Here is a 27259-nt window from a genome sequence, read left to right on the forward strand (position 1 = left end):
ACCAAAAATTGATTCTTCAAAAACATCAATAAAATTGATAAATTTCTAGGCACAATTATCAGTAAAAAGAGAAGACACAAATTACTGATATCAGAAATAATAGTGGGAACAAAGTTTGGTTTTCTTAAGATGTGTAATTACTGTTCTGTGGTCCCAGTTATATGCTGTATTACCAATTTAAGGAAACAGGAGAAACCATCTGGAAACACTATGCTATTATGTTAAATACAAGGAAATGGGGGGACCAGAAAAGAAATACACTCCAATGTCTGTTGAGATACCGCCCCATAAATTCTGGGCTGAGGTGTCTGTTACTGGACAAAGCACTGGTGGAAAACGCAAAGTTTTTTTCTTTCTTTTTTTTTTTGTGTGTGTGTGTCTATAATTGTGTGTGGTAAGCACCTCAAACCATACTTTCAGGTAGGATCCTTTTGGTTTCAGCTTCTATTGCTTAGTGCCTGATTTTCTCCATATTTTCCCAATTCAAAATTTTGAGAGAAAATATCTAATTGTTCGAACTCATTTTTTCATATCAGGCAATGGATGTTACTTCACTGGGAAGCTATGGGATGGTGCCTTCCTTGTCCATTCATCTGTGGACGTGAGAGGAGGAGGTGGGACACAGGCCCAAATAGGGTTGCTCCTTCAAATCAGAGGTACGGAAGGGCCTCTTCATCTTGAAGGGGCTCTGAACTGGCAGGGGCCACCACCACCAACTGGCCAAAATTACTATGTGCACCCAACCCACATTTCTTTGTATGAAGTACCAATATGCTGTGCTTAACTAAAAGAAAAATCCTACTTCTTTCTCTCTAGACAGAAGCTGGGAGGATGGGGGTCCATCTAAGAACTGATTCAAACTCTTATAAATGGTAAATTCACAGTTTGAGAAGGTTATTTTGTGTTTTTAAAGAGTTACATGGGTCAATAGATTGTCATTGGCTGAACATAAGAATGTGAAGTACAAGCAGTAACTCTGCAAAGAGATGCCCTTGTAAACTGTGGAGAAGTTAGAAGAGTTCTTATGGTTTTAGTCCGCATACATGTAAACCTTGTGCATGCCTGCTAGGGCTATTGGAGGTCCAGATAGGGTCTGCAGCTTGGCTGGTTTAATTTACTTTGTGCTGCTGCTGAGAATGAAGTGGATAGAATGGCCATCTAGGATGCCTCAGGAAAATCTTTTGGAAAAGAACATGGTAGGTTTTTTAAAGTGACTTCTGCCTGCTTGGGTCTGCTAAAGGAAATACAGTGAGGGCTCAGTGTGTTTTAAGCACTGGTTCAGTTCAGACTCTTGGATTTGGAGTCTAGCCCAGAAGCCGCATATGGCTTTCAGGTTTTGTTTGGTCTGCACGCCATTATCCCTTGGTGGGTCCTGTTGCCTTAATTATCATCTGAAAAATCAGGCGATTTCATATCCCCCCAAATGTCACATTTCTAACTTCTTTTGGAAATTCTAGCCTTTCAAGACTTCTGGTCCTTTTTTTTTTTGACTGGTAAGGGGATTGTAACCCTTGGCTTGGTGGTGTCTGCACTAAGCCCAGCCAGTGAGCACACCAGCCATCCCTACATAGGGTCCGAACCCGCGGCCTTGGCGCTACCAGCGCCGCACTCTCCTGAGTGAGCCACGGGGCTGGCTATAAGACTTCTGGTCTTTTATCGTGACACTTGACTAAGTTGAATACTTGCTGTCCTTTTAGACAAGCCACAGCAAGTACCCTGTTGATTTTCTCAGTGATACCCCACCAGCTTTCTCCTTTATGTACTTCTCTAGCTCTGTCAGCATTTGGGTTTGTGACTCCTGCTTTAGAGATCAGCTGAGGGTTGACCTAAAGGCTGTCAGCCTTCGGAGGCAGCGAAGCAAGAGGACATTCATGCTGCTCTTAGAGGCAGGTAGCCTTATTTCGAATCCTGAACGACAGTGGACAAATTACCTGAGCTGCAGATGTTACCTTATAGGATTGTGTGATGAGCAAATGAAATAATCAATTATAGCTTTTCATGGTGGCTGGCATTTAGCAAGTCCTCTATGAACAGATAGTAGCTATTTTCATGGATATCTTTAACATCATTACTTATGTACCCAAGACAGAAGGGTAGTAGGGGAATCTAAGTAGGTTTAAGTAGGTAAATGTGTTGGGATGTGATAGAAGCAATATAATTTAAAGCAATTTAGAGAGCTTTGAACTATCATGAAATTAAAATCCATTTAGCCAAAGCTTATTATTATGTATGAAAAACTATGTGAGCAAGAGCAGATAAAAAATGGAAAACACTTAGAAATCAGTAACTCAGGAAAGAACATAAAACAAGATAGCAAATGTATATATACATACACATATATATTTGAATACAGTATATATATAATCCTTTCAAGGTAAGAGATTGTTTTATTCCTTTTGGTAATTTATACCCCCTCCCCACAAAAGTTATTCCTTTTACATATCTTCGGTCCTGCTGCTATCAAGGCCTATTTTCTTTCATTTTGTTTTCTGAGTTGATTATCTTTTCGTGTATAATTCTTTTATTTCAGTTTCTGTATTTTAATATTCTACCAACTACTAAAGTCTATTTCTCTTTTTCTAGACTTTTCTGTGTTTTGTTTTTGGTGGCTGGCTGGTACAGGGATTGAACCCTGAACCTTATTGTTATCAGCACCATGCTTTAATGAGCTGAGCTAACCAGCTAGCCCCTATGGAGGAAAACTATTAATAAAAGGACTTTTATACTTTTAAGTGGAATTTTATGATTTTGTCCTACTCTCTTTGCTGTAATGTCCTTGATAATTCCTATAGAACACACAATAATAGTAGTAATAATATCCTACAGGAGCCACTCCTCACGTACAATTTTACTTTTGAGGAGCTAAGGAAGAAGAAAAGTAGTTTAATTCCTTTTTTTAATCTAGAAAAAATTAAATTATACTACATTTTCCTAATAATTTTTTAGAAATTTATTAAAATGTGATAACTGCTGCTATAAACCTAAAATATTCTTGTTATACTGATAAACCAAATCAAAGTGCTAAAAGCAAATCTATTGTCTAATTTTAGATTATATATAAATTAGTAAATCTTTTCAAGATAATGGTAGCTTAGGACAAAGATATTTTTGTATAGATTGAAAGTTATCTTCCCTCCAAGAAAGATGAATCTGACAATGTAGCCGCACTTCAAAAATTCGTGCCAGTGTTTATTCAGAATCCCTTCTATTTTATTAGAAACAGGAACAGTAATTTCACCAGCGGGAAGTAAGTTGCTCTCAATACAAGTACATTTACCACTCCTTCGATTGTTGTCCATTGCAGACATTTTGGATCCAAGGTAAGAATCCAAATGAGAAATAAGAAGCATCCAGTCCCTGATGATTCATTTAAGTCCTGTTCAACTAAATGAAAGCTTCCACAAGGAGGAAGAGTTGCTATTCCTCCTGGCTGGCTTTGTGTTTATTTCAGTGCTCTAAAGAACTTTGTCCTTGGGCAGCTGTGCTGTGCTGTGTCAGGCTGCTGGACAGGAGTTGATGCTCACGGCACCGCTGACCAGGGCTGCTTTACTGAAGCTCACTGGGCGCCCATCAATCACAAAGTGGCGGATGCAGCCTGTAAAGGGTTTGCCGGGTGCCAAGCGTGGTGTCAGAAGAGACTCTAAATGAGAAAGAAATAAAAGCAAATATTGCATTTGAGGCATTACAAGCCCAAATATTACTTCCTGGTAAAAATATATTAAGATGATTTACATATCAAAAATGCAATACAGTTATAATTGATATATTTCTCAGGAACATTATTTGCTTTTGAATAATATGAACATATGGTAATTTAAATGTTTTGTCATATTTTCCATGATCAAATTTCAGTGTATTGCAGCTGTCTTCCAAGGCTGAAATTTACCACTTACATGTAAAGCCTCCGCAGTGAATTTTCATAGTCCATATCTATGTTTTTCAAAGTTAATTTCACCTGGGCCTCACTTATTTTGTGTGCTTTGCTGAGATAGGGGAAAGAAATTTTAGCTTCCACACTATTTTTGGACTTGGTTAATGTTTCTGTTTATTCATTACTCCTCACCCCTAAGCCTCCGCATTTATATGCCAAACTCATAAAATATAATGAGAAAATAATGAATTCAAATAAACTAAAATTTAATTTTTCTGAGCTTAGGATTTAAGAACTTATAAATAGGGTAATGATAATTAGTCTAGTCTTTCTGTGGGCACAGGTGCCTTCTGGTATGCCAGGGGAACTTTCTCCCTTTATCTTAATTAGAGATCTGGGAGAAGCCTTATGCTTATTAATTGTGCAGACAATAAATGTGTTGAGATGATAGAAGCAATATAACTTAAAGCAATTTAGAGAGCTTAGAACTATCATGAAATTAAAGTCCATTTAGTAAAAGCTTATTATTATGTATGAAAAGCTATGTGAGCAGTAGCAGATAAAAGATGGAAAACACTTAGAAATCAGTAACTCAGGAAAGAACATAAAATAGGACAGCAAATTAAACATCACCAGGCAGCTGTAATAAGTTTTCTAAATAATGTAAAATAAGAATATGCAGAAGCTGTGTACTGAAAATAAATTATGGAAACAGCATTTCATATTTAGAATGATAATCATAAAATTTTACATTTGGAAAGGGCCTGAGAGATAAATTCTCTTTGTTTTTAGATTAGTATGATTATATGTATATATTCTTCAAGCCTACTCAGTGTACTTCATCATCATAACAAAAAATGTGTGAATAGAAACGATTATAAGACGTAGGAACATCTAATGCTTCTGCTCATATTGAAGGCTAGATTTGGCTAGACTAGACCATGGGTTTTTATTCTACCCAATCTTGCCACCCATGAACTAATCATGGGGGAAATCATGTGGAGGTAATAATTCATATAGCAATTGTGGTTTGCATAATTCACCACACAATTAATTGTAGGTAGTGACAGAAAAGTACCCCAGGACCCTAAGTAATTGATTAATAAAATCAATGCATGTTTTTAAGTCAGAACACTTCCCAGGTTGAAAGCTTGCCTATACACAGAATAATGCAGGATTTTCAGTAGAGGAATGAAGGTTAGATCTGTGTGTGGACTACATTAACTTAAAAAATTCTTTAACTTAATTTTGATTTTTAAATTATCATACAGTAAAGTTGACATTTTTGGTGTATAGTTCTATGAATTTTATACATTAGCTTTTTATTGATAGAAATAATGAGTTACCAGGGTTCTAAGTGATATGAGAGAACTGGCTGGGATTTCAAGAGAATTCAGTGCATATAGAGGTTTTATGTATGACTAATTTCTTTAGTTATCCTCAATGCCCTTGTTTTTAATGTGATTTTAGTGGAATTAATCTTGAATAGCTCAAAATGATATAATTAATTACATTCAGCTTAAATTATAATTGCTTTTGTTCTAGTCTTGCTGGCATGATTCCTAGATGGAACTAAAAGCTGCAGTGGTGCAATGGGCTGGTGGTTAGGCCCCGCCTGGCCTGCTAGTTCCTGTGTGATGGCTCATTAGCTAAAATTTGCTAATCATTATATGTCTCTGGCAGGTTGCATTTGGCTTCAGGTACATCTTGCCCACCCAGTCTGTGGAGCTGAGCAACTTGTAGAAAGGGATGAAGGCAGTGTGTGACGCTGGCATCAGAGTATAAAAGCAAACAAAAATCAAAGAGAAACATTTATTTGAATGAGGTAGTAAGCACTTTGCATGCAAAGGGAAGAACAAAGACTATCACTTCCCTGAGGGAGGGCCATGCTTGATTTATCTATCTCCTGGCACCTAGCACATTTCTTAACAGACACTCAATAAATGTCTGTTGTGTGTTGAATGAAGTCATGTTCCCTGCCAGCAAGGAGTGAACTATTTAGCTTCAACAACAGTCCATAATAAGTGCTCCAACAGTGGTGTGCACACACATCCTAGGGAGAAGGGGCATGTGAGTGTAAGTAAAAGTCTGAGTTCAGTCCTAAAGGTCAATAAGGAGTTAGGTTAGGGGAGAAGTGGGAGTTGTTCCCTGAAGACGTACTAGGGGAGGAAAGGAAGAACAACATTTCCTGGAAATCAAGGCCCTCTGCATTTGTGCACAGGACTGGAGTAGAGACAGCATCATCGAACACTTATGAAACTGCAAGTCCCAAAAGGTGTGGGGAGACCCCAGAAGCAGGGGCAAAGAAGGGACAAATGATCAAGGACCTTGCACACTATGCTTGAATTTGATCCTGTAGGCCCTTGGGAATGTGTGATATTTTAAACTGTTTCGATTTCTAGTAAGGAAGCAATGAACAGAAATATAAGAACTGAAGTGAGACATTTTCCACACTGCATTGCATGAAGTGCAGTGGTGGCCTTTGCCAGAATCCTTTTCAGAACTGAAGCCAGGAGCAGGAGAGGTCTGGGTAATGGAGATGGGAGTGCATGGGGGAAGTAAAGGAGAGGAAAGGTTGCTTTTAGAGGGCCTCAAATATTTCTTTCGGCACTGAGTTATTATCATTGTCAATACTGGTATTTGAAAAATCGACAATACAAAGGTGAGGACGCTTAGTTGCCACTTAGTTTGGGAGTACTCATGGTCAGATGCTTTATTTTATCGTGCTTTCTTACACTGTTAATTAAAGTATCATATGCCATTACATAGGTCTGTCTAAAATAATCTAGTTAGGAGGTTATTAAAATCCCTACCAAATTCCAGATACAAAGGCTTGGATATATCCTTCTTATATCCCTCTCTGCAGCTATAGCTTTCAGTTTTTCCAGGTTAGTGACATGTACAAAAACAAATGCATTCAACACAAGGATATGGTTCCTGCTTCAGAGGTTTAAAACAATTGGGTGGGGGGGAGGTCTGTAAGTGTCTTTCTGTCACCATCCTGGATTATTCACCATTATTGGCAGATGACAGCAGAGTTGTTACTGATGATGTTTACAGAACTGCAGCTGGGAACCTCTCTTAGGGAATGTCACTACATGGGAGCAATAAAACTTATGGTCTGCAGCTGTTTTCACAATTCAGACTAATCCTGGACAGGGAGAACTATGCATTCTTTCCTACTAAGGAAGAGTAGCAATGATCAGCAAACTTTTAATCCTCCAAGGTTCTCAGATCCTAGATCAGTATTAGTAAATGAGTTTTCTTTGCGTTAATGATAAAATAGAGCGTGTGTTTTACTGTGTGTATGTGTGGAGGGAACTTAAAGGGAAGAGAGGCAGAAAAAATAAGCAAATATGGTAAGGTGGGAGTAATATCTACAGGTTAGAATGCAGAGGCCTAGTTCTTAAGTGTTACTTTACTGTGATTCTTGGAAAAGGAGTCACAATTTTCAGTATCCTTTTTCCTGTTAAAGGACGTTGCATATAAAATCCTTTGAGTTATTAGCTGAATTATAAAACTGCATGGTTTGATTCTAATGCTATATAACAATTTTGAGAACTTAGTATTTTTTGGATTTGGAAACTTGTCCTTTTAAAGCAATACTTACCTGGAACACCTCCAACAAACACAGGCTCCCTGTGATCAACTGGTTTTGGATTCAGTGGTCCAACCACATGGTTCACTTCAGAATCTACATCCAACTGAACGACATTTGAATCTCTAATAACTGAAATACAGGGCAAAGTATGGTCATAACTGGCACCGAAGTGAAACATTTTCACATGAAAAGGACTAATTTATCACAGTAATGGCTTTTATTTATTTCAGATAACCCCCTACACTTTCTTCTCTATGATGGAAAACATCAATAATGTCTAACACTGTCTAACCAAGTAATCAGTGTAACATTTTCCTTTGAAAAGGAGAATATTTAGGATACTCATATGCTACTTTTTTGTTCTGTAAGTTATGCATGAAAACTATTTTGGCAGCATTCAGATTTTCAAATCATATGTGGACTCAACATACACATTTTAGTGTCATAGCACTTCATTCTCTGACCACTTTTAGACTGTCATCCATCCCCTATTATGTATGTAAGTTATAGCCTAGGTTCTGCCAGGCCATCATCTCACAGGTGGGTGTGCCAGCTCACCTTTGTAAAGGAAACCCAGGACACTCAGCTGTCCTCACCTGTAATTCTGTGCCATCTGCCATCACAGAGACTCTGCTTGGGTGTTACTGAGGTGGAAAAGTCTCTGATGCCATTGTTGACTTTCACTATGACCTGAAAAAGACAGAGTACATTATATAACTCAGTTTCATTTCTCGTCATCATGATAAAACCGAATTTCTTAAATAATTTACCACAGTGAAGCAATACTTTAACAAATATCCAACATGAATAGCTTTGCAATTTGAACACAAGGGGTCACTCTTTGGTAGGGAGAACAAAATAATCACTACAGGAGAGGAGAGAGGAACAATAAGAAATGTAACAGAATGAGTTCCTTTAATTTCCAAACATGGAGTGTGTTCTATAGAACAGGTTAAAGTACCAGTGAAGAGCATGGACTTTGAAGTCGGATTGCCTGGCTCCCATTTATCTTACTCTCTGCCTCAGTTTTCTCATTTGTAAAATAAAGGTCATAATATTAACTACATCATAGAGATATTGGGAGAAATAAATGAGTTAATCCATATAAAGCATTTAAAATAGTACCTGACACATGGTATCATGTCAAAGAATAAGTTTTATAGTTATATGGTTTAATAGAAGGTATTAGAACCCAAATAATCAGTTATATTAAGCTAGAGGCATCAACGAAAATATGATTTTTCCTTATATATTTATTTGAATACTTTCATGAATGTTCTTTAGTAACATTTTAGGTGTTCAACTATAACAATTTTTTAAAAAAATTTCTAACAATTGAGAATAATATGTACAAGTATATGTATATATGCATTATATAGCTGGTATATATATTATATCTGATATACATATATTATAGAAATTTAAAAAGATGGATGTTCTAGTGTTTGTCAATTTAGATATTGAATATGTTTGTTGCTTCCATTAGGTGAAAAAAGTTCTCTTCTAATTCTTTTGCTAAAACTCTGTATGTTGTTAATGATGATCTTTTTTGGTAACTTTGCCATGTTTTCGTGATTCTTTGTTCTAATAAAATCAACTTCTAACATATGAATCTGAATTCAAATATGGCCCACATTTAAATTTGAGGTTGCAGCTTCCCAATTTTTTTCCCGTTAGGAAAGATAGATGAAATAATTCTGTGAAATAAATCTGCTTCATATCTAGAACCCAAGGACAGTTGAGACAGACTGCTAAAAATTTTTAAGACACTACCTGCCCATTTTTCATGTGAACATTTAGGTACTCCCCGTTGACACTGTGGCCATGGACAAGAGTTCCTGAACTGCTTCTGGGACGGACTTCAAATGCAATTTCAAACTTCAGTCCGATATTGAAAGACTCATCTGTGGAGAGAAATACTTTAAGCTCTAAGAATAGTAAAAGAAATTTTGTAACTATGGTGTGATTTCGTAATTATATATTTTTCTGTCGATTTTTGAAAGTCTGATGCATTTTTTGACAGATAAGTAGAAAGTGGCACTTTCCATGTCAAACTCGCTGTGGAAAGCTCTGTGGGAGACTAAGATAACATGTCACTCCTGTCATGGGCTGGGGGTTGGGGACAGCACACTAAAAATACTCTATGTGCTAGGGGAGTTCAGGGAAGGAGAGATTAATTCCAACTAGCAGCACCACTTAATATTTCAAAAGTGAGGAGGAGGACAGGGCAACCTGGGCAGAGGAAGTAGTTTGAACACAGGAACAGAGGTTGGAACGCTTGGAGAGCACAGTGAAGGCCAGTGTGGCAGGACTGTCCCTGCAAAAGGAGAAGGAGGCATGGCGAGCTGCTCTGGAAAGGGCTCTAATGCCAAAGTATGGAAATTAGACTTTATTTTGCAGTCACTGAGCAAGGGAGCTGACTTAATTAGACCTGTATTTAAAAATAATTCTGAATAAAAAACTAACATGCCAGTGCTACAGAGAATTTCAGAGAGAAAGTAAGAGCAGCAAAAGTATTTAGGAGCTGTTACTGAGGTAATCCAAGAAAATTCTCATTAAGAATAGCTATGCTCGCTCCAAGAGACTCATGGCAAACCTGGGCATCCTAATAATGTTCACTCGACGTGTCTCCTTATAAATCCCTTTTAAGTTTCTCCTGCTGTTGGTTAATGTTCTTGGAGTAGTACATAAATTGTGCAGGTTGCTATGCATTTCAAGCTGTCCAAACCTTTATAATTCTTATCACTGAAATTCAATGAAACGTTGAGAAATGTGACAGTAGGTGTTTTAGTAGGAGGAAAGGGGGGTGGGACAGGGTAGGAAAGTAAAATCATGTACTAGACCAAGAGAGGTTATTCTACTGAACAACTTGGTGCTTTAAGAAAGGGTACTTGGCTGCACTGTAATTTCCTTATTCAGGGGATGTTCAAAGTACCTAACTGCCTTGAGGGCAGGGAGCAGGTGGTCTTATACCCTTTTCCTAACCTCATTCCCAGCACCTATTCTGGTGCCTTCCTCACACCTAACGGTTGCTCTATCGAATGTCTGTTGGAATGGGTTGGATGGTGATTGTGTGTAGTCTGCTAGGATTTTAAAACTATTATATTCCATCATCTGGCATAGGGACTGCCATACAGGAAGCATAGAATAAGAACTGTTGAATGAATGAGTGACAGAGTAATGGTCGAGGAGAATAAAAATCCAGAGATAAAATTTCTGAAGGATAGTGTTGTCTGCTGGCATTTCAGGGCAGAGGGAGGAAGTAGACTTCCTTTAGTAGGGACAATGGTTCATGCTTAGAGGGAGCAGAGGAAGACATAGAGGAGCAAGGTGGCCAAGAGCGACATGGATCAGGCCATGGAGCAGCAGAGGAAGTTCTGAAGGAGCCAAGATGGTCTGCGTCCAGAAGTTTGGCAGCTGTGGAGAAACTCTACAGGGACTGTGTGTCTGGTCTGGAGTGATAGGAGAAGGGTGATCCTTGTGAAAAGAAGTCATCTTCTAGGGCTGAGTTTGGCATGCTTCAGTTTTAACTCTGGTCCCAATATTCCCTATTAGCCATCTCCAGGATAAAAGCATTTCATGATTCCTGTTTTCAACATAAGTCATGTTACCTAGAACCACATATCCTCCTTCTGTTGAAAAATAAGTTCCTGTTTCCATTGGACCTTCAAAACAAGGGGTCACACTAAATGTCTGAGAAGCAGAGGTGATGGAGGCCCCATTGAGCTGGAGATTGCCGAGACAGCCACTGAAACTGTAGACTGAGTTTATCTGAAAGAAGACAGCACTTCTTAAAGTCCATTTTCTCAACACAACAGAAATACCACAGAGAAGCAAAATGAGGGGATCTGAGTCCTTAGAGAAAACAAGTAATTATTTGTCTTATTTATTTGAGCTATCTGAATGATCAATACTTTTCCAGGTAGTTGCTTTTTAACTAGCTCTTTGAGCTGGAATTTTATATTTGATAATGTCAGTTTGCAATAATTAGCTATGTACAGTTTTACTTATGACAAAATAAATAGCAGCTGTGATTTTCAAATTGACTATCAGGACTATCCTTGTTTGTTTTCCTTCAAGAATGACAGCTGTGCCCAAGATCACCTAATGCTGATGAGGTCCAGCAAAGTTTTCAACTTAAATCTACCATACCTAAATAAACAGTGGAAAGCTTGCATTTCTGGCTTCATTAGCTGTTTTTGTGGTTGGGAATTTATCATACTATAGGACTTGAAATTTGGGCCACTTTGGATAACTCATTTTATACTGCATTTGGAAATCTTTTAAAGAGGTTGTCATGGAATTGGGCTGCTTACCTAAAATCTAATTATAATGTGAACTTTTTGCTTTGTGTACATATATAAATAAATCTTTGAAATGTATTAACATTTTGTGCTAAAATTAAATCTACATTTTAAGAAAAATTTAGCTCTGATGCATTCCTTTTCTTGCTAAATGTTTTTTCAAGGTGCAATATTTTTAAATTATAAAAATATTTTTTCTTACTATATTCTCAGTTCTCCAGTGGTAACCACATTTCCTTGCACATTTACAAATTGTATGTGTGTAAGAAACCAAAATGAGATTGTAGTTTACACAATGAACTGAAATATATTTTTCTACTCAATAACAGATAATGAGATGACTTTTTTTTTTTTTTTTAATCTCTTTACATTAAAAGTATGGGTACTTGCTGAACAAATAAGATCCCCATGAGACATAACTTTTCATGATAATTTATACCTCTGAAACTTTTTTTTAAAAAATCTCACCTCAACCTTAGAATCAAAAAATCACTCCTAACTTGGTAATGCCACAGAGCAGCCAGCCAGCCTGGGACAGCACTCACTTTGATATCCCATCTCCAGCCAAACTACAGTTTTACTCTTGCTAGTTCTAATCTGTAAAACAAGGGCCTGGATTAAGTGATTTTCCAGCTCTACAGGTCCATGGCTCTCCCTAGCCACACCTGGCTTACCTGGACGTTTTTCACAGCTCTTCCAGGAGCCACACCTCCCAAATAAATGGGACCCTTGATTTTCCAGGCAGCTCCAGTAGGAGGAAGACTTTCTTCTAGGACTCGAAGGCCATTAATTATCAATCGGCCACTGCTCTTTTCCCGAATAAATATCACCTGAACGAAGAGAAGGAAGATAGTACATTTCAAGTACATTCCAAGACTGGGGAAAAGGATGTGTTGCCTCTCCTCCCAATTTTGCTTTTGCAATGCTATGAGAAACTTGCAGAAAATTCATTAAAAAAAGTGGTCTCTTCTCTGAAGGTCAGGGGTTTGTCTCTTCCTCTCTTTAGTAGGCTTGCGGCTATACAATTTCCAGAATGCCAGAAACCTCATCCCTTACTTGATTCTGTTTTATTGTGAGTTGTCTCCAGGCCTCCTTGCTTTATATTCATAGGTGTATTTTTCCTGCTCACCTTCTATTTACCGCTTCATATATTAGAGGAAGTGATCCATATATTTTATGACCCCTAGACAGAATGATTTAAAGTTACAGGCTTAATTCCTGAATACAGCTTATGTTTATCAGAGTTCTTCGTGAAGCTCTTCTCAGTTGACCAGCCCACGTTTTCTCCCTCTCTCAAACTTCTTATAATTAATTGTAATGCACCTTACATTGCTTGCTCTTGACATTATATACCCACTGATTTCTTTCAATACTTAGGTGTGCCCCCTGTAATATCCTGTGTTCCTGATTTACCCTTCACTTTGTAACTTCCACAGCTTAGCCTATAAAAGATGCTCAGTAATAATTGTTGAAAATTAAGAACCTATAGGAAGTGGAAAAAAAGTCATGTGAAAAGTCGCTGGAAACCAAACTTCAGTTTATGTTGGCCACTGATCCTTGCTTAAAATAATTACACTCAGCCTATGTATCTTTTCAAATAGTATGTTCCAAGATTTTTATAAGAAGTGAATAAAAGAATTTTTAAATAGATATTTCTAGAGAGACCAATGGTGGGCATTAGTGTTAGTCCATTTGACAATGGTGGATATTTGCTGATAATGCTATTCTCTGCCTTCAACTTACATCATGCCATGATCCATCATTGTATTTCTCCTGGCTTCTAATCTTCAGTTTCTTGTGGCCAACATTAAACATGAAAACCAAGCGGCCATGGGCTAAGAATAGAGTCATGAAGTCATTCTCTTCTTGATCTGAGACATAGAAAATCATCCCATGGGAGGAACGAGTTTTCAGACGAATGGAAAACTGAGATCTGGTAAATGAAAAGCAAAATCTTACTGTGTGGAAAATGAGACTGAGGCTAATCTCTAACTTCTTAAAGTAATACAATGTAAGGAAGAATAAATAAGTACCCATTCTATCTAATCCCAAGCAGCATTCCTTCTAATTATCCCTTAGTATTATTAATGAATATTGGGTAAGCATGGCTAGTTTAAAAATGTAAACTCTTCTCTACTTATATGACAGTGATACGTTCCACATTTAAGGAAGTGTTCTTTCAGTTAAGGATCTTATCATGTCTTGCTGTGAAAATATGGTTGCAATTTAGTAAAAATCTATATGTTAAAGAAGTTTATCCATGTGAACAAAATACTAGTGAGTAATTAATGAGAATACAGAAATTTTCATATAAATAATATGATTTGTGTACTATCTAAAATACAGATTAAAATTTTCTCCCAGTAAGAATTAATTGATAGATATCACATGTTAAAAGCAGCCACCCGAGTGTGTAGAAATTAAATAAAACTTCTTAGCAATTTAGCTCCAGGCTGTGGATAAGACACATTTATTAGGTTAACTTGTAGTTTGATTAAACCCAAATTCTTCCTGAAGAATACAAATACTGATTCTGCGTATTAGGCAAGTAGCAAATTAGAAAGCATTAGAGGTTTCTTATTGAATCCGTTGCCTATATGAGTGTTTTAAATAGCTATGTAAGACCTATATAAGAATATTTGGGTACTAAAACTATAAAAATAAATCTTTAATAATACTGAATAACCTGGAAATTTGTGAAAAATGGGGAAGAGATAATAGGGTTTGAGACTGCTGGAGGACCATAGACATACAAGCATATTTGTATTTTCAGTGTGTTTCCTTATTAACCTTTAGCAGTTTGGATGCATTCCCATTTGCAAACTGAAAGCAATTTGTGTAGGGGAGGGAAGGGGATGTCACGGTTAGATGATGATGAATCATTTGAAACTTGCCCCTTCTTTTCCTTGATTGCTCTTCTTTTTGATCAAACACAGCAAACTCCTGGGAGAATGCTGTTTTATGCACCTTACATTTGGGGAGAAAAATCATAGAGAATATAATTTTTTGGAAAGCATGAATCATGTACTATTTATTATTTATTCTGATGATAAAATAATAGGATTAAAGTGGCACAGAAAGGAAAGAACTTAGGAAAAAAGATGACATGGCAAACAAGGGTGAAGCCCAGCTATGGCATTATCTGGAAGGATAACGTGTTACTTTACTTTTCACCAAAATCTCCTTTTAAGTGTTCAAACTCTTGGCGGCTGTTGGCTGTCCCTCCGTATTGATAGGCATGCTCAATAGCTCTGGGGCTGTTGGAAAGCTGGCAGTGAGTGTCTCTCGGAGCATTTCGCTCCAGGAATTTCAGGCCAACAGGATCCCATGAAGGTGCATCTTTACTTTTCCCTCCCTGTAAAAATGGGAAATAAATCAAATTTAGTGACATACTGACAGCAGAAATTGACTTATGATGTTCTCACCATTAATAACAATAAAAAATAATGAAGCGTATATTATTCATGCATTCTTCCATTCATGGAATATTAGGCACCTCTCTTCCTTCCCTCGACCGGCATAAGCAAATGACAGCAGTAGCTGCAGCAGTAACAGCAACAGCACAGCCTGTTAACAAACCCCAAATTATAGTCCGTACAGTAAAGCAGAGTTAAACTGAAGCTTTAGAGATAACTGCTCTGTCATTTAAATTAAGTGCACATCTTAAACAGTAGTGAAAAATGGAAAAGTTGGCAATAAAATAACCCTGAGAAAATCAGCCAACAAAACTCATGTAGACAATACTACTTTAAAACACAGATTATTATTTATACATACTGGGTAAAAAGTTAACATACAGCAACATCTTAAAAATATTTCAGAATATTCTTGGAGGTAGGATTTGTAGCAATTGTTTTTATTGTTTAACAACTTTACAGAGGTATGACTCACAGACATCACAATTTACCTATTTTAAAGTGGCTAAACTCAGTGGTTTATAATATATTCCTAGAGCTATACATCCATCACCAAAATTTTAGAACATTTTCATCATCCAGGAAAAAAGCTCAGTACTCATTAGCAGTCACTATTTCCTTCTCTCCACACCCATGCCAGCATTTGTTATTCACAGTCTTTTTTTTTTTCTTTAATTTTTATTTTGTCGATATACATTGTGGCTGATTATTGCTCCCCATCACCAAAACCGCCCTCCCCCCGCCCTGCTTTTTTTTTTTTTTTTTTTTTTGTGTGTGTGTGTGTGTGTGAATTTATATATTAATTTTTAGCTCCCACCAATAAGTGAGAACATGTGGTATTTCTCTTTCTGTGCCTGACTTGTTTCACTTAATATAATTCTCTCAAGGTCCATCCATGTTGTTGCAAATGGCAGTATTTCATTCGTTTTTATAGCTGAGTAGTATTCCATTGTGTAGATGTACCACATTTTCCGTATCCACTCATCCGATGATGGACATTTGGGCTGGTTCCAACTCTTGGCTATTGTAAAGAGTGCTGCGATGAACATTGGGGAACAGGTATACCTTCGACTTGATGATTTCCATTCCTCTGGGTATATTCCCAACAGTGGGATAGCTGGGTCATATGGTAGATCTATCTGCAATTGTTTGAGGAACCTCCACACTATTTTCCATAGAGGCTGCACAATTTTGCAGTCCCACCAACAATGGATGAGAGTTCCTTTTACTCTGCAACCTCGCCAGCATTTATTGTTCAGGGTCTTTTGGATTTTAGCCATCCTAACTGGGGTTAGATGGTATCTCAGTGTGGTTTTGATTTGCATTTCCCGGATGCTGAGTGATGTTGAGCATTTTTTCCTATGTCTGTTGGCCATTTGTATATCTTCCTTAGAGAAATGCCTACTTAGCTCTTTTGCCCATTTTTTAATTGGGTTGCTTGTTTTTTTCTTGTACAGTTGTTTGAGTTCCTTATATATTCTGGATATTAATCCTCTGTCAGATGGATATATTGCAAATATTTTCTCCCACTCTGTTGGTTGTCTTTTAACTCTGTCAATTGTTTGTTTTGCTGTGCAGAAGCTTTTTAGTTTGATATAATCCCATTTGTTTATTTTTCCTTTGGTTGCCCGTGCTTTTGGGGTTGTATTCATGAAGTCTGTGCCCAGTCCTATTTCCTGAAGTGTTTCTCCTATGTTTTCTTTACGAAGTTTTATTGTTTCAGGGGTATATTTAAATCCTTAATCCATTTTGAGTTGATTTTAGTATACGGTGAGAGGTATGAATCTAGTTTCATTCTCCTGCATATGGATATCCAGTTATCCCAGCACCATTTGCTGAAGAGGCAATCCCTTCCCCAGTGAATAGGCTTGGTGCCTTTGTCAAAGATCAGATGGCAGTAAGTGTGTGGGTTGATTTCTGGATTCTCTATTCTATTCCATTGATCAGTGTGTCTGTTTTTTTATGCCAGTACCATACTGTTTTGGTTATTATAGCTTTGTAGTATAGCTTAAAGTCAGGTAGTGTTATGCCTCCAGCTTTTTTTTTTTTTGCTCAGCATTGTTTGGCTATGCGTGGTCTTTTATTATTCCATATAAATGTCTGGATAGTTTTTTCCATTTCTGAGAAAAATGTCTTTGGAATTTTGATGGGGATTACATTGAATTTGTATATCACTTTGGGTAGAAAATCAACATTTTCACTATGTTGATTCTTCCAATCCAAGAGCATGGGACCTCTTTCCATCTTCTTGTATCCTCTCTAATTTCTCTCAGCAGTGGTTTGTAGTTCTCATTATAGAGATTTTTCACCTCCTTGGTTAACTCAATTCCTAAGTATTTTATTTTTTTGGTGGCTATTGTAAATGGGCAGGCTTTCTTGATTTCTCGTTCTGCATGTTCACTATTGGAGAAAAGAAATGCTACTGATTTTTGTGTGTTGATTTTGTATCCTGCTACTGTGCTGAAATCATTTATCAATTCCAACAGTTTTTTTGTAGAGGTTTTAGGCTGTTCGATATATACGATCATGTCATCTGCAAACAGGGACAGTTTGACTTCATCTTTTCCAATCTGGATGTCCTTTATTTCCTTCTCTTCTCTGATTGCTCTGGCTAGTACTTCCAACACTATGTTGAATAGGAGTGGTGAGAGTGGGCATCCTTGTCTAGTGCCTGTTCTTAAAGGAAAAGCTTTCAGCTTTTCCCCATTCAGGATGATATTGGCAGTGGGTTTGGCATATATGGCTTTAATTATGTTGAGATACTTTCCCTCTATACCTAACTTATAGAGGGTCTTTGTCATGAATGAGTGCTGAACTTTATCAAATGCTTTTTCAGCATCTATAGAGATGTTCATATGGTCCTTGTGTTTGAGTTTATTATATGGTGTATCACATTTATTGATTTGCGTATGTTGAACCAACCTTGCATCCCTGGGATGAATCCCACTTGATCGTGGTGAATAATTTTACGTATGTGTTGCTGTATTCTGTTTGCTAGTATTTTAGTGAGGATTTTTGCATCTATATTCATCAAGGATATCGGCCTGTAGTTTTCTTTTTTGGTTATATCTTTACCTGGTTTTGGTATCAGGATGATGTTTGCTTCATAGAATGAGTTTGGGAGATTTGCGTCTGTTTCAATCTTTTGGAATAGTTTATAAAGAATCGGTGTCAATTCCTGTTTGAATGTTTGGTAAAATTCTGCTGTGAATCCATCTGGTCCTGGGCTTTTCTTTGTTGTGAGCCTTCTGATAACAGCTTCAATCTCCTTTATTGTTATTGGTCTGTTCAAATTTTCTATGTCTTCATAATTCAGTTTTGGGAGCTTGTGTGTGTCCAGAAATTTATCCATTTCCTCCAGATTTTCAAATTTATTGGCGTATAGTTGTTTATAGTAGTCTCGAATGATTCCTTGTATTTCAGATGAATCAGTTGCGCTCACTCTCTGCCTCTGGTTTGTCGCCTTCCCCTTTCTCGGTTCCCGCCACCTTGGGCTGCTTGCTCAGTCCCGCCGGCGCGGCTTGGGCGCTCCCAGGAATCTTCTTTTATGCCGGCCTGAAACCTCAAATCCTGAATAGGGCAGCTGGCCACCTTCAGCGCGGCCCCGGCCTCCGGGATCCTGTCTGCATCCACAGCAGCCCTGGCGCCCTGTTCCCTGTTTAGAGACTCGCTTTTGCAGCTAAGAAACAGTTCTTTTCCTGTTCCATACTTCAAAGCTGTTGCCTGTAAATGAGGCAGCCTCTCCTGCCGAGGGCAAAGTGGCAGTCAGCCCCCACGACCGGCCACCAGCAGCGGTCCTCCCTTAAGAGATGGCGAGAGGAAGGTCCACAAGTTTCCCGGCTGCATGAGGCCCAGTGGCCGCCTTTTCCACGTCAGCTACTCCGTGCCAACCGCTGCAGCCACCGCCATCTTGAAACCGCCCCCCTTTGCCCATTTTTTAATTGGGCTATTTGTTTTTTTACTGTGCAGTTGTTTGAGTTCCTTGTTTATTATGGATATTAATCCCTTGTCAGATGCATAGTTAGCAAAAATTTTTTCCCACTCTGTAGGTTGTTTCTTCACTCTCTCGATTGTTTCCTTTGCTGTGCAGAAGCTTTTTAGTTTGATATAGTCCCATTTGTTTATTTTTTCTTTTACTGCTTGTACCTTCAGGCTCATGTTCATAAATTCTGTTCCCAGACCTAGTTCCTGAAGTGTTTCATCTATATAACTGAAAATCGATCTGGAGAAATAGGTATATAAATAGCAATTGGGAAACGGGTTGATGCCGATAGAAAGGACTTTAGATGACTTGCTAGCATTTGAGTTTTGATTTTTAGGTGATGAGGAGCCACACAGGTTTTAAAAAGCAGGGAGTGGCCTATTTGACCCACTAAGGAAGATAGCTTGGAACAAAGGAAGGGCTGATAGGAGAGAAAATATTTGGCAGCAGGGAAGACTGGAGAACACAGCAAGAGCCAGTATGAGAGAGAGGATTATGGAATGAACACACACATTTATTCCCCCGCTCCCAAATCCCTACTGAAATATCAGAAGAACTATACACATAAAATATAAATCCATATCAGTCATGAAAATCTAGGAGGGTTTCTACTAGAACAAAGCAGTGTGGAATTTCTGGAACATATAATGTAGATCGGAACAGATTGACAATAAAACCCTTAATCTTGTATGGGCAAAAGATAGTATCTCCAAGAAAGTCAGTATTCCAGCCAAACCCCAGAATTACCCTCAAAATCTAGATGTGGTGGGCAGGGGGCAGGTAAATTAAAGGGCAGACCATCTGTACCATTGTTCTGCTCTCGGGGCAGCAGCATTTACAGTTGGGTTCTGGCAATGGAGACACACAATGATGGCTAGGTTGGAGAAAGAGAGATGGGAGCTCATAGACTCATATATCCTAAAGGAAAGCCCATTTGGTTCTACCAACCCCTCTTCCTTTCCTCACATCGTCTTCAGGACTTGGAATCTGATTCAGAGCCACAGAAGCAAAGTTTCTCTCTTGGATAGAGGAAATTCACCTACTTATCAATAATTTTTGGTTCAAGCCCTCATTTATGAATAATGGCTGTAGCTTCAAGCCATGGGTGGGCAGAATAGGCAGGAGTGAGGCTGCAGGGAGAGACTCATTTCCTCTAATATGTCTTGGGGAATTTCCTCCAGACCCATACTGTATTCCAGTCCTAGTGGAGTAACATGCCTCATAATAGGAGACACGATCACCTTTGTCTCACTGAGGGGCCCAGCTGGAAATGCTTTACACAGGGCCTGGAGGGTGGGGGTGAGAGAACATGGGGTATCAGGAATTTCCCCAACTCTGGATGCTCCCTGTTCTCTCCATTGCAATAGACAGGATCTTGCTCTTTTTCAATCAACGCATCCACTTAGCTATGGGAAGAGACAACAGTGAATTAGACACCGAGGGCTCAGCAAAGCAGGGCCATTTGGACCATGACAGTCTCAATTTGCCATTCCTGCCTTTCTCTGCATCAAGGTGGAAATACACAGACTAGGATCTGTCTCTTGTCTGCTGCAAAAATTAAACTCTGTATCTTTAAAGATAGCAACCAAATACTATAAATTCTCTGTGGATCTATGTTGTGAATAATAATAATAATGACAAATTATAACTTGATTGCTTCACTACCACGCAACATAGAGACTCAGTTTTTCTATCCTAAAATGGGTATGCATGTGGCGATTCTCACTGAACCCCACTAGACTTCAACTTTACCAATGTAAGTTTTTCCTCAGAAGGCCTACTAGTTGCCATCCCACTGGTGGTACCAATTTCAATTAAGCAAAATTTGTTTGTGTCAGAAAACAGCCAAGCTAGTTGAGCTACTGAAGAAAAAACTGGCAGTGTGTTGTAAGGATATAAAAGTATTTTACACAATCTAAGAAAAGATAGTATAGTGTAATCCCATCATAAGCCAGAATCAGGAATTGGAAAACTAGAACGAATCAGGACACTCCCTTTTGGGGGTTTCTGGTATCTCAGCTTTGTTCCTCAGAGCACCTGCTTTCATTCTTCTTTCTCTGTGTGACAAATTTCTGCCTTTGTTTTTTTTTATACAGCAGCTTTCTCTGTGCATAATTAACATAGAGCTCATAGGTTTACATGTCTTCTAGTCAATGACCAGGTCGGGCTAGTCTCTCTGGATTCTAAGTTTCTAAGGAATCTGATAGCCCAGCTTCGTGCATGTGATCTACCCTGGTCCAATCACCTAGTGTAAATCCAGGGAGGTGAGGTCACACATCTAATACACAGGGCCTGCCTGGTGGGTAGGGCATCAGTTCTAGAGAATGGTTGGTCAGATACTCCAGAATGATGTCTATCACAGCACATAAAATGTTCATTATTACATTATACACCAAATGAGAAACTACTTTCCCAATTAAATCTGGAACATAAAATTACAAAAAAACTTAAGGCTGGAACATAGGTGGTAAGACACATATTCTCAAATACCCATGAGGAAATATAAATCAATGTTACCTTTCTGTAAAGTAATTTGCCTTGGTTAAGTAATTCTGTCTCTAGGAATCTATGCTACAGATTAATTCAGCAATACACTCAATGATTTATGTACAAGGGTCTTTACCCATAGAAGGAGAAAACTGGAAACAATAGAGGCTATAAACAATTAAATGAATTATAATGCATGAAATGAGATATTAGGGAGTGATTGTGAAAACACATTATTATAATCTCAATTGTTTTGAGGCAGCCTTGATAAAAATTTGAACCAGAGGTCACAAGTTTTTCTTGGTAGCTATTTAAAAAGCTCTTAAAACAAGGGTAAATAAGGGAAAAGATAAGCAAATGTCGACATTCTAATTACCAAAAAATATAAGTGAAAGCTACAGTGATTGTATATCTTGTTCTTACAGAGTTAAGTTTCTGTCTAAGACTATTAATGACAAAGGTTAAGAGGTTTCCTATAATATGGAAAAACTTGTGTTAATATCAAAAAGTTTGTATTAATAGGGCTATTGATTGTAACCTTGAGATTATGAACATTTGTTAGGAAACCACATTTGATATTTAGAAAACTGTGTTCATTTAAAGGAGTAAACTGTGTTTGCTTTAGAAGATTGATCTTTCTCATCAGCCTATGATGTTAACTTGCTTCTCCAGGCTACTTACTCACAAGTACTCAAGGGCCAGCTAAAAAATTCTCAGGATAAACCTTTCAGCACTCATGTATGAGGGTGACAGTAACATGTCATCAGAATTTTATATCCTCAAAAATCCTTCATAGTATTCTCTAGCAAAATTCTTCATAAAAATCAAAATTATCTCTCTGCCTGAATCATCTAGTCTTCCACATCAAATATAGGATGGGGTCCTGAAAAATGACTAAGTTTTGACCATATGAGGAGTCTTCAAAAAGTTCATGGAAGAATTTATATTATCCTTTCATTCAATTTTCCACACATTTTTTGAAGTACTTTGGTACCTGAACAAAATTATTTTAACATTAGTAAAGAAATCATGTGAACAAAGGAGAAATGTCATGGGGATCCTAAAAAGTAGTCCACATATGCTCAAACGTATGGGCAAGTGTTCAAGATACAGTGGTCAGTGAAAACCATCAGAAGGGAGAAGCTCATGAAGATGCTTCCCTCTTGCTGATGGTCCAGAAGTCAGCTTTGGAAAGCAATCAGTTTTTCCCCAGAAAAGATGCTCAACCTCACTAGCATTTAGGGAAATGCAAATTAAAATCTCAATAAGATGCCACATCTATCCATTAGATTGGCAAAATTCTAGAAATTTGATTATACCCCGTGTTGGCAATTGTGTGTGACAGAAGATTCCTTCAAATGCTGTTTGTAGGAGTGTAAATTGGTATTACCTCAATATTGAAAATGCACATTCCCTTAATTTAAACAATTTCACTTATAGGAATTGATCCTCCAGAAACATCCACAAAGCTTTATAGAGATATAACAACTAATATTCACTTAATGTTTACTATATGCCTTGCACTGTGCTAAGTGTTTTTATGCATAAACATTTAATCCTCATCACAACCCTTTAATGCCCTAGCTAAATATTGTACACATTATTCTAGGTGCTTAGGATACATCAGTGAATGAAACAGATGAGCTTGCATTTTAAGTGAGGAGACAGATGATAAATGTAAACATCATAAATAAAGCATAATAATAATTTAAAATGTGATAAGTCCTATGAAAAAACAGATAGATGAAAAGCAAAGGAGATCAATCGCACTGGTGCGAGGCAGGAGGCAGGCTGCATTATCACATAGGGGCACAAGGTAGGTCTCACTGAGCAAATAAGAGTTGGGCAGTCCTCGAAGGAGGGAATTTGTCTATGCAGATATTTGGGGAAAGAGTGGCACAGGAAGAAGAAAAGCTGTAGTAGAGACCCCAAGGTAGGAGTGCACGTGGCCTATTCTAGGTATAGCCAGGAAGCTGATGTGGAGAGAAGAGTGAATTAGGTGAGAAAGAGGGAGGAGATGAACCCAGAGAGGGAAAGGGGCCTGGATCATACAGGGCCTCTTATGACATTGTCGGGACTTGGGCTTTTAATATGAGAACAGTGGGGGGCTGGTTTGAGCAGAATAGTGACATGACATGATTTATATTTATAGGGATTTGGCTGTTGTGTTGAGAATAGACTGTCAGGGAACAGGGTAGAAGCAGGGAAACCTTTTGGGAAGCTATTGCAGTAATTTAGATGAGAGATGATGTTGGCTTGGGCCAGGATGGGAGCACGGGCACTTGAGCGCCCTGTTAAAATTGGACCATGAAAGAGGTGGGGAGGGTTAGACTGAAAGAATGGGAAGATATTAAGGGTTTCATTTGTAATGAAAGCAAATAACATGCATGCTGGAAGTAAATGAATGAGATAGAACAGTGGTCAGGGAATGGATTTTTAGAACTCAAGGTTTTGGTGATGGAGCAGTTCTAACTGATGTCACAGGTCAGCTGTGCATGTGAATGGCTGTAGGGGAGAACCAGAGTGAGACCAGAAACTTTAATAATTTCCATGATTGTAACAATAGCCTGGGATTGTTGCATGAAAGTAAATGATACTAGAGAATTATAGTACTAAATAATATATATCATATATACAAATTGTTAATCAGAGCAATTTTAGCCACTGTAATGAAAAGTAGTTGGAAGTAAGAATAAAAGCTGATTCAAACTGTTTCTTTGGAACAAGAATGGATGCAACAAAGCTGGTGAACTGGAATATCTGACACTGCAAGTATCCCATCTCTCACATGTACACAGTTGCAAACTAGAGTAAATTCTATAAGCAACAGTGTCTACAGTTGTGTGCATAGAATCTGAGGGCAATCAGGAAGCTGGCAGAGCATTATCTTTTACCTTTTTATTCTGACTTATTTTGGGCTTTGAGGAATTTTTTCCTTTTTTGTGAAGGAGAAACAATGGTGAAGACTCAATGGGACACTCATAAAGAGAAGTGTGGACCTTTTCAGAATACCGCTGGAAATCTTCGACCTCCACATCTCTATCCAACCTGTTTGTAACAGAGGAAAAAAAAAACCTTTAAAGATATTATTCAGAATTCACGATGAAAACTATGTAAGTCAAAGAACTTTGGCAATTATAATTGTGGGCACGTGTGTGTGTGTGTGTGTGTGTGTGTGTGATGAGTCTTTCCCTGTTAAACACTATCTTAATCAGAACACTTTAAATTATCATTCAACCAATTAATCAATAACTACGTGCCTGGCACCACATTCTGACTGATGAATATCTTTTCCCTCAGCACACCCTGGACAATTGCGACCGCTTCTGTGTTTCTTAATCTGTATTAAATACCTCCCTTGCTTGTTCTTGTACTCAGGGAGCCCTTTTTTGTTTTTGTTAAGGACCTAGATTAATGGCTTTGTTTAAAGTTATGCATTAAACTAACAAGACTTTCTTAAACCTCTAACAAGGATTTGAGTATGTTACTTTGTACTGTTAATACTAAGTACAAAACTAATTACGTCTAATATTTATAAATTGTTATATCCCGGGCACTGTGCAAGGTGCTTTATGCTCATTATCTCATTTATTCTTCATAACAAGCTTACAAGGCAGGCACTATTATTATCTGCATTTTTCAAGTGAAGAAATAAAGGCTTACTCAGCCAAGGTCATACAGAAATTAAAGGGTAAAAAACTTAACACAAACCCAAGTATGTCAGTTGCTCAAGCCCATGCAAACTTTTAATTGCTATCCCCTTATGGCTCTGATAAATTTCATAGTTCTCAGTTTTAATGATGCAAATATTTTCATTACTGTCTTGATCTTCTGTATCAATCATGAAAATTTATGAATAATAAGAATTTTGTACCTGGTAAAGTAGGCATTACTTATACAGCCAGTGAAATTAGCATACTGGGGACTGATGGGTGAGCCACCGAAGTAAAACTTCTTTTCACCTGCTGGTGTCTGTTCTGCTTTTGCTTTGGTAGGATTCTTACTCCCAAGTTTGCTTTTGTCTACTATCAGTTCATATCTGCAAAGGAAAAAGCTGCTTTATACACCACACAGCTTACATCTTACCTTGAGTTCTACTCTAGGTTGCATATGCAGGTATTCTCATGGGTTTAAAATGGAGCATCTTTTAATGAAAAGATGATGAGTTGCCAAACTCTCTAAGGCCTAGGATAAAATGGTTGAATATTTCTGTATGCAAAAAAGACCCTTCAAACCAAGATTGGAGTTTAAAACCATAAAGCAGAAGTTTAGATGACTAGTCATCAGCATTACTTTTTTGTGGAGAAAACAGAACATACCGCATGGTGATTGTTTAATCATGTTTGTGGGAGACCATTTCCATCGTAAAGCACACTGGATGGTTTTGATCTTGACTGGAAATAGAGTCTAGAAAAAGCCTACTAATGTTTTCTTTGGATGGGAGGACTCCACAGAAGTGGACATAGAATAGAAGCAGAGTCTGCCACAGAGGTTTATTTCTAATTCCAGGGAGCTTTTTTATTATGAAAAAGAAATTCAGAGTTATATATTTTAAAGATGCCATTGGAGCTTTTAAAATGTGGCCATAAATGTAGCGTTCTTAACTGTTTGATTCAAAATCAAAACAAGACCAATATTTGCTAAGCTCCTTCTATATGCAAAAAATTCAGCAAGTAGTTTAAGTACATACTTCCTGGATAACCTCTGGTTTTACTGGAAATAAAACTTTATATTTCTGTTTAGTCATTATATAATGATTTCTTTGGCATGTATTGAAAAGTAATAGCAAGTTTTTTTTTTTTTTTTTAAAGAAGGTAAGCTATTCCTTCCATTTTTTTTAACACTAGAAAAGCAATAGGATAGCCTATTGCTCATGTTGATGTTTGACAGGATCATGTCCTACAGCTGAAAACTAATGGTGGGAAGAATATAAAGTGAGGAGCTGTACCTCGTGGGTGAGACAGAGGTAATGACGAAGTGGGACAGCCCGTCATTGTACTGCTTATCTGCTGACTGAACCTTGATGCCCTTTACATCCATGATGACAGTACCATTATCCAGTGAAATGGAAAACACGTCTGACTGAAATGCAAGCACAGGTTTTTAAGTAGGGAGACAGGGATCCAAAGGATGGACATATTTTCAACATTTACTTAATGGTATTGCTTAAAGGAACACAGTGTGCAGGAAATTTGCTTATAAAACAATTTCTATGAACAACAACCAAAAATATCCTATTGCTTGTATTGGCATTGTTTATAGAATTAGACATATTTCCATGAAAAAAGAGTCTTCTATATCTTGAACTGAAAATTCTGGTGATTTTGTCATGCTGACAGTTGTTGTCCCAGCCTCAGTTACTTTCCTAACTCAGGCATTTCTACTCCATAATCAGGCTTACTTTTATTCCCTTTTGAGAAGACAGTACAGTATTTGGATCTTCTTGGGGATGGAGCTAGATGACTAGGCAAGGGTTAATTTGCTGGTTTGGCTTTTTAAACGTTTCGTTTTTCATCTATGAGGCAGATGAGAAATTAAAAATAGAAGGTAACATTTCTTTTTCTGAATTTGCTAATTGGTTGTCCTAAAATATTGGCA

General features: G+C 37.7%; 1 protein-coding gene across 1 annotated transcript in view; it reads right to left on the reverse strand.

The window, feature by feature from the left end:
• Positions 1–3214: 3214 nt before the first annotated feature.
• Positions 3215–27259, reverse strand: part of LAMA4 (laminin subunit alpha 4) — a 130955-nt gene continuing 106910 nt past the window's right edge. The window contains exons 28-38 of the mRNA XM_063096436.1: positions 26610–26743; positions 25536–25700; positions 24556–24709; positions 14944–15131; positions 13520–13709; positions 12451–12606; positions 11084–11243; positions 9246–9376; positions 8069–8162; positions 7482–7601; positions 3215–3640 (exon numbers count right to left, since the gene is read on the reverse strand). Of these exons, the coding sequence (XP_062952506.1) occupies positions 3495–3640; positions 7482–7601; positions 8069–8162; positions 9246–9376; positions 11084–11243; positions 12451–12606; positions 13520–13709; positions 14944–15131; positions 24556–24709; positions 25536–25700; positions 26610–26743 (1638 nt within the window). The 3' untranslated portion in view covers positions 3215–3494. The remainder of the gene's footprint in view (positions 3641–7481; positions 7602–8068; positions 8163–9245; positions 9377–11083; positions 11244–12450; positions 12607–13519; positions 13710–14943; positions 15132–24555; positions 24710–25535; positions 25701–26609; positions 26744–27259) is intronic.

This window comes from Cynocephalus volans, chromosome 5, assembly GCF_027409185.1.
Source record: "Cynocephalus volans isolate mCynVol1 chromosome 5, mCynVol1.pri, whole genome shotgun sequence".
NCBI classification, from domain to species: domain Eukaryota; kingdom Metazoa; phylum Chordata; class Mammalia; order Dermoptera; family Cynocephalidae; genus Cynocephalus; species Cynocephalus volans.